Source organism: Asparagus officinalis, chromosome 5, assembly GCF_001876935.1.
Source record: "Asparagus officinalis chromosome 5, Aspof.V1, whole genome shotgun sequence".
NCBI lineage: Eukaryota > Viridiplantae > Streptophyta > Magnoliopsida > Asparagales > Asparagaceae > Asparagus > Asparagus officinalis.
The window spans coordinates 115,553,378-115,560,693 of NC_033798.1; the positions used below are offsets into that span (position 1 = coordinate 115,553,378).

The 7,316-nt window shown below is 37.7% G+C and overlaps 1 protein-coding gene across 1 annotated transcript; it reads right to left on the reverse strand.

Annotated features, from left to right (window-relative positions):
* LOC109840818 lies at positions 1,023–7,316 on the reverse strand. The gene is made up of 7 exons (XM_020409594.1): positions 7,112–7,316; positions 6,876–7,008; positions 5,823–5,926; positions 4,554–4,725; positions 4,290–4,430; positions 3,973–4,192; positions 1,023–3,884 (listed from the first exon to the last, which is right to left on the reverse strand). Exons 1-7 carry the CDS (start codon positions 7,141–7,143, stop codon positions 1,228–1,230), a joined length of 3,459 nt encoding a protein of 1,152 aa, XP_020265183.1. The 5' UTR covers positions 7,144–7,316; the 3' UTR covers positions 1,023–1,227.

Here is a 7,316-nt window from a genome sequence, read left to right on the forward strand (position 1 = left end):
CGACTGGGGGTGTCACATCCTCGACCAGTTCAAACATATAATGATGCTTTATAAAAATTCAGTATAAATGTCATAGGAAAATAATATGAGAGAGACTATCTCAAGGAAGCATAACTGTTGTAATCTGCACATTTTTATCTGATTTTTGCTTCTGAAAATGCATGGAAAGCCTGACTGCCTGAGAGAAGAGAAAAGAAAAGAAAATATATTTGCACAGGTAGCTCGCAAGCAATCACAATGTGCGAAACTCAATTCAGCAGGCAGGATATGAACGACCAATTTTGAAAAGAGTTGAGAACAAAAAAAAAAAAAATTAACTTTGAGAAAGGCCCAAAACCTGCCTATGAATAATAGTAAACATCCCAGATTATATTTCAAATCGCAAACTTCCAGAAAAACATCCAAGAAGCAAAAAGAAAAAAACTTCTATGCATAGTCATTGTTTATTGTTAACTAGGAAAACGGGGGGAAAAGAAATAGTAAAGAGCAGTGCTAGCGTCTAGATACATACTGCCAAGTTGAAGAATCACAAGCTCAACTGAAAAACCATTACAATGTTTGCAGACTTTTGCTTGATGTATTTTTTGACGTATAATTGCACTACTGGTTATCAAATATGTTTCAAGGACATTTGAAAAAAAAAGCTGAAGGTAGCTAAGAACGACCTATACAGCTGAATACACAAAAGTGTAGGACATAATTAGAGGACACCAGATGAACGAGAAATTTGTTTCACAGTATATTTACTGATGGATAACCATGTTAACTCCGCGCACCAAACCCAACAAACCAAACCTATAGGCATACACTGAAGGCCTCTGCAAGGATATCTGTGAATCTGCGATCATGTTATCAGGGATATCATGTACAACAGGGTCGAAACGTTCTGTGTAATATAAGATGGAATACCCAAGCCAGTAAACAGTCACTTTATGTTAACAAAGGAGAAAGAAAAGTAACCGGCTACCATAATAAATTGCAGAATTTGATCTATCTTTAGTAGATGTCTGAACTATCACATGGGTGTAAAATCCCAGAAAAATGAATCTTATTCCCATGACGAATTATTGTTCATACGATGTAACAGTATAAACCACACAAAATGGACAAAATTTATCGGCTATATAACAATCATAAATGAAATGAAATAATTCTCAGACTTATTAGCCAACTATAGCCACACAACAAAATAAAAGAATAGAGACAACAAGTGTAGGTCCTAAATATTTACCGCCTATTTGACCGTAGTGACTGAAAACGAGCAGCAAGAGATTCATAATCAGGAAGCTTTGGATGAACATGAGAAGCCTGATTGAGTGAGCTCTCTCGTGATACTGACTCTCCACTTAAACTAGAAGATCTTGTATTCACACTGCTTCTCGGAGCTACATCCTCTGATGAACCAAGATTTGACTTTGAACTTTCCTCAAAGGTTGATGGTATCTGCTTAGGTGCGACTGAAGGCTGTTGACCAGATGGATTTGTCTGTACAGGCTTAGAACTTACTCTCCCTTGAAGGGTTACTGACTCAGAAGCTGTGTTAAAAGGAGCTCCGGTAACCTCTGGAAAACTACTTTGGGACTCTGATGGCACTTCCTTTGTCCTGCGAGAAAGCTTAATTCTACTGCCAGAAGTATAAATTGGATCCATCTTATTTCCACTAGCCTCTCCACCAGTCTCTGAATCTAAGTGAGTCCTTCTCGAGCTGGATTCCCTATTAGCTTTTGTATGTGATTTCTGATCATATTGATCCAGGTTGATTGCTTCAGAACTTGCATAGGTCTTTTTTGGAACGGAAGCAGTTAATTTATCAATCTCAGGGAAAGCATCCACACTTTGTTTTGGAGGCACTGAAGCACTGTCTCTATAGTGTCGGGTAACTACAGGATAATGATTTTGTTCATTGCTGACTGGATGACCTTGTCTTTCCTGAAACATTGAGCTTTTTTCCTCATAACCTTTGCTTCGTGATTTTGGGTAATATGACTCTTGAGCTGGAAAGTCTACAGCTTCTGTAATCTCAGATTTAGAGGAAACATCTTCAGCAGTTTCCAAGTGAGAATCAATGGAAGCTCCTGAAGTTCTTGACTCAGATGCATAAGCTTTCGGATGTGATTTCAATTTGTGCGATTCTTGATCTGGTACTTCAGAGCTTGCTGATTGCATGTTGTCCACGTTTGGAATGATAGGCTTTTCATGGATGGAAGTAGAGCCAGAGGTTTGCTTCAATGACAGCGAAACATCGGCAGCAGAGCTTCTTACATAAGGTGGGCGAGGGAAACCTTTGTGTTTAAGTCCACCGGTTAATCTCCCAAAGTTTATGCCCTGTTCACTTTCATTACTAAGCTCATCTGAAACTTCAAAAATTTCACTACCCAAATGCGACGATTGCAGTGTTGTCCTCCTATTAGCCTCATTTTCCATCGGGGGCTGTCTTTTGGATAAGCGCAAAGGCTGTGACTCTTCTTCATCACTTGAGCTGTATGCTGGACCTTCAACTGAGATACTCGAATCCCTAGGAGACATATTCCTGCTTGGAGGTGGCTGATTATTAGGAAGGCTACCCGAACCAGATCTTTTGTAAAATTTATCAGCATCATCTGAATCCGTGTCAATGTTTTCATCATAGACTCCAAAATTTCTAATCTTTTCTTCAACTTCCTTCGCTTCCAAATCAAAGTGATCTGTAGTGCCAGCAGATTCATCTGAAACTGAACCTCTCATGAATGGCCTATGATCATGCAAAGAACTACCGTTCTTCATTGCTTCGTGGTGAACAGACTTGGCAACCTCATCCTCACTGTCCATGGTTTCTCCATCTGAGTCATCAAAAGCAGGTCGTGAAGGGAACATATCTTCTGTTGTTGTCTTAGAATGCTCGTCAGGCTCGGATTCTTTAAATAAATGCAACTGTGCACCGGTGTTCTTAGAAAAGGATCCAGTTCTATTCTGGTCAATACTAAAAGGACCTTCATTAGACTGGAAACTAGAAGATTCCCCTCCATTATACAGATCCAGCATATTTCCTTTCTTTTCCCCAAAATGTAAATTGTCATCTTCAGCATCAGAACCGTAGTCATCAAATACAACTGCAAAAGAATCACTTGAAGTTGATTGTTTGTGATCACTTCTGACAGAAGCTTCTCTCGTGTCCATTCTAGAAGCCTCACCTCCATAATTTTCATGCTTGTAGATATCTGAGTTCCAATTTCTCTCATCATCACCAACAAAATCGGAAGAAGCTGTTTTTGTGGAATTAACATTTATGTTCTCTTGACTAGATTCAGCATTCCCATATTTCATATTCAGCCGATTCGACTCCACAGCTTCAGACTCAGACGGAATCCTCTGGCCATGACTATAATCCTTCAGATCATCATAGTGAAGATTGATATCCTCATCATAAATAAAATCCTGACTGGAGTGCCGTGAAGATTGACTGGTTGGTTTCCTAGCAGTTGAATAGTCACTGGATGTCCTTTCGGCCTCTCTCCTTGAGCTCGTTTGTGGTCTTTCAGCCTGATGCAGATGTTGCACTTCAGTTTTCATGCCTCGAGAATTTCTAATTTCGCCACTCCCCATAGAATCAGGCTTATCAACAACATGTTCACCCAAAAATGCCCTTAGTTTTTCTGGTCTTTCATATTTCTTGCTAGACGTGGGTGATTCGTTGGATTCACTAGAATTTTGTCTAGGCATGTTTCCACGACTTGCAAGCTCTGCAGCCGCTCTAGCAGCCATGCTAGCCCTTTCTGCAGATTCAGCTGCTGCCTGAGCAGCAGAAGTAGCATCCTGGAATTCCATGTTCCAAGATGGATGATTCAAAGAAGTATTTCCTTCCCTAGAGTATGAACTGTTGACTTCTTCACCTCGAGATCTACTTTCTGTTTTACAACAAGAAAGATTACTTAATGTCAGTCCCTGATAATATATAACAAAATCAATGAATAAGAGATATTTTGTAATTGATACCTGATTGTCTTGATCCAGACTGAGAAGTGAAGGATGCTGAAGTGCCAGTTCTACCGTTCGCCTCAGAAAACGCAAGAAAAGTTGTTGTACTACGTGCAGCGTCATTTTGAGGAATTTGCACCCTTGATTCATCAGTTTGAATAGGCGCAGGTGAAGAAGTCATACTAGAGGACTCCATTGGCATCATCTTGCTGGCACTGGAAAAGGTATTTGGTCCATGCTGCGCAAGCGCAAGCGCAACAACACAGTTCAAGAGTTTATACATACATTCATAACAGTACACAAACATAACATTATTCTACTTATAAATTTGATACCAATAGGTCATCCTGAGGCTTCGTAAGTTGCTCCTCAAATGCTTCTGAATCCCATTTAATATTATGTTCTTGGGCAACTGCTGTCAACGTCTTGATCTTTGTTTCAACATCAGGTGCCCTGGCTGATAACTTTTCAACAACCTAGTTGAAACAAGAACAGAGAATTCAGGGGAAAAAAAAATAGCAATGAGATTGACATCAGTGAAAGGTGAATTTAGTCATCATAAAAAGGATGCACAGTTCTCATAAATCATAAAAACATACAATGCGGCTAACTCCAGAATCAGGCCTGACTTCAAGAGCTGAACCAATAAACTCCTTTCCATATTTTGCTAAGAAATGCTTGCGAATATCTAAAAGTTCCGGTAGGTCTGCGCATCTTGGAGATGCAAAAATCACACTAGCTACTGCTTCTTTCAGATCAATAGGGCAGCTCCTGTGGACGAGTTCATAAGTAACTACACAACTTTTAGATAATTCAAGCAAAGCAGAGAAATTTGTAAGAATGAAACCAGAAGCCACTAATATGTATCACGAAAAATAATCAGCAGAAAAAAAGATAAAGAATTTTCAAATCTATGCTTTGATCACTCCACACAAGTTTGTTTCTTCACTTAAAGAAATTGACGAACATATTAGTCACCTCAAAATATGGTCATCCTCTAGCTAAGATAATAAGCATATAAAGCACGTTGGTTTGCAATTCATCTACTCATATGTCAAAACTTCTACATTTAGACAATGCTTTCAGAATGGCTGGCCGTCCATTGATTGACAAAGCTTCCAAGTCAAGATCCAGTCCACGCTACAGTTCCACAGGTGACAGGATAAACTTGTCAACTGGGCCAGATAGGAGAGCTGTTCTTATGAACCTTTTAGTAACTTTATATCATTGAAATGATTGCTATAAATAGATAACCAAATCGACTCAGGGCATTAAAGATCCTTTTATATTAGGGGGGAAAGTTTGTGCTGCTTTCCATACTTCTTAAGATTTAACTTTAACATGAAAGCATCAACTTTGGAAGTAGCAATGCTCTGGTTTCATCGGCGCAAATTACCATTACATGTAAGGCTTTGTTGTATGTCTTAAAAATTATGATGGCACAATAGCTAGAGACGAACAATAACAATATATTTCTTCTCCTTTTATTAGTCTGACATTGCTTTACTGAGTAGAATCTTTTGTGATTCTATTAATAACTTCAATCTGTAGTAGATAATTTCATTCAGGTGGTGGCATGTGCCAACATTACCATGTTGCTGAATCTTCTCTCAGTCAGAAACATATATTTTCTAAACATTTTCTCGCATTGGGTAATAGGTAACAGATATATCAGGATCTTCATGCATATAATCTATATAGAGAACTAAGGTCAAATGCAATTGTTCAATAAACTTGCAAATACATTAGCTAACTTGCGGCAAAAAAGGAAAGAATTAATTGCATTAAAATATCCAAGTAGAATGCAACAGAAGTAAAAAGTACCAAAACTAAATTGCAACTAAACATAACAAGTTTGGATTACGTACTTTTGTGACTCGATAATTGGCAAGCGCGCCACAATAAGTTCACAATATAATTCAATGAGCTCATATGCAGACATTGTTTTCTCTTCCCGGATAACATGTTCAACCTGGAAAAGAAATAATACATAAAACACAGATTTAAAAAAGATCATGGAGATCAAGTTTTAGAAATAAGATTATTTATTCTACATGCTGAGTGAAAATGAATCTTTTCCTTGATGTTGTCAACATTAAATCTGCACCCAAAGATGAAGCGACACAACTACAGAACAAGATGTTTGCATCACAAGCAATGGTTACCAAGATCCTAAAGACTCAAAATTTTAAATTTTGTACTAATATTATATTTAGCACCAAACATGTTAGTTCTAACATGGTATGGTTTACTGCTTACTCAGGAAACAAAAAATATTGCCTTAAACCCGTAGAATGACTTAGCGTAGGACAGTCTTCTCAAATCAGTAAACAACGAAAGCTTTATCTTTCTAACTGGTTTACGATATTAACGTTTTGGAAAGTAAAGTTTGGTCAAAATGAATTATGTCCTGCATTAATGAAGACATTTCTGAAGCATTTCACTAGTATAGTTTATTAAATTCACATTATTGCGCCTCTCAGTTTATATGCCCCTAAATGAGTCAAATTTATTAGTTTAATACGTCCATTCCCAAAGAAATGAATGAATCAGCATCCACTTCTAGAATTACAGAATCTGATACTTTTAGGAGAAGCTTTAACATCAATCACTCCCACTACTAAGAAGCAAACTCAGATTAAAAATTCTTCCTTATTAAGCATCTCTCATCTAAATTTACCCACATCAACAAAAAGTAAGTTGAATCCAAAAACAAAACAATGCCTAAACAATTTATTATCACTAAAAAAACGCAATTAACATTCCCCTCAATAGACTGCCAAAATAAAGTTAACCATTCTATTCAAGGTCTATCCAATGCTCTACTAGCTTCTATTCACAAAACCTAGATTAGGAAAAAAAAATTTATAGTGCATGCAGGGGAAAAAAAGATAAATTGGGATTAAAAAAAGATAAGAAACCCTAATCCGAGCAGTTTGTTCCTGTCCGCTCTCGAGAAGTTGAGCCAATTCTCTTCTCAATTGCTTGACTTGAACCTCTCTCTTGTTCCTCAATAGCTTTATTCGAGCAACCGCAAGCTTCAACGACGTCTTGCTGCGAGAGAAAAAAAAACCAATCAAAATCCAAACAATTGCTCATCCAAAAAATAAACTGAGTAAAAATTAATCTAGGGCATCTGAGAAGTGATCGAAATTACCATTTTGCCGGCTTAAATTTCTTCGAGAGCATCGAGGACCACTTTGAATCTCAAATTCAGCTTCTAAATTCGAAGAATTAGGAATCGATGAAGAATCAAAATTGAGATTTCCCCACTTTTCTCGCCTTTTTTTTCGTTTTTCTGGGATTTTAGGTCAACGTCGCGATTGATTTGATCCAAGACGCGTCGTCGTTCTTCCTCTTGC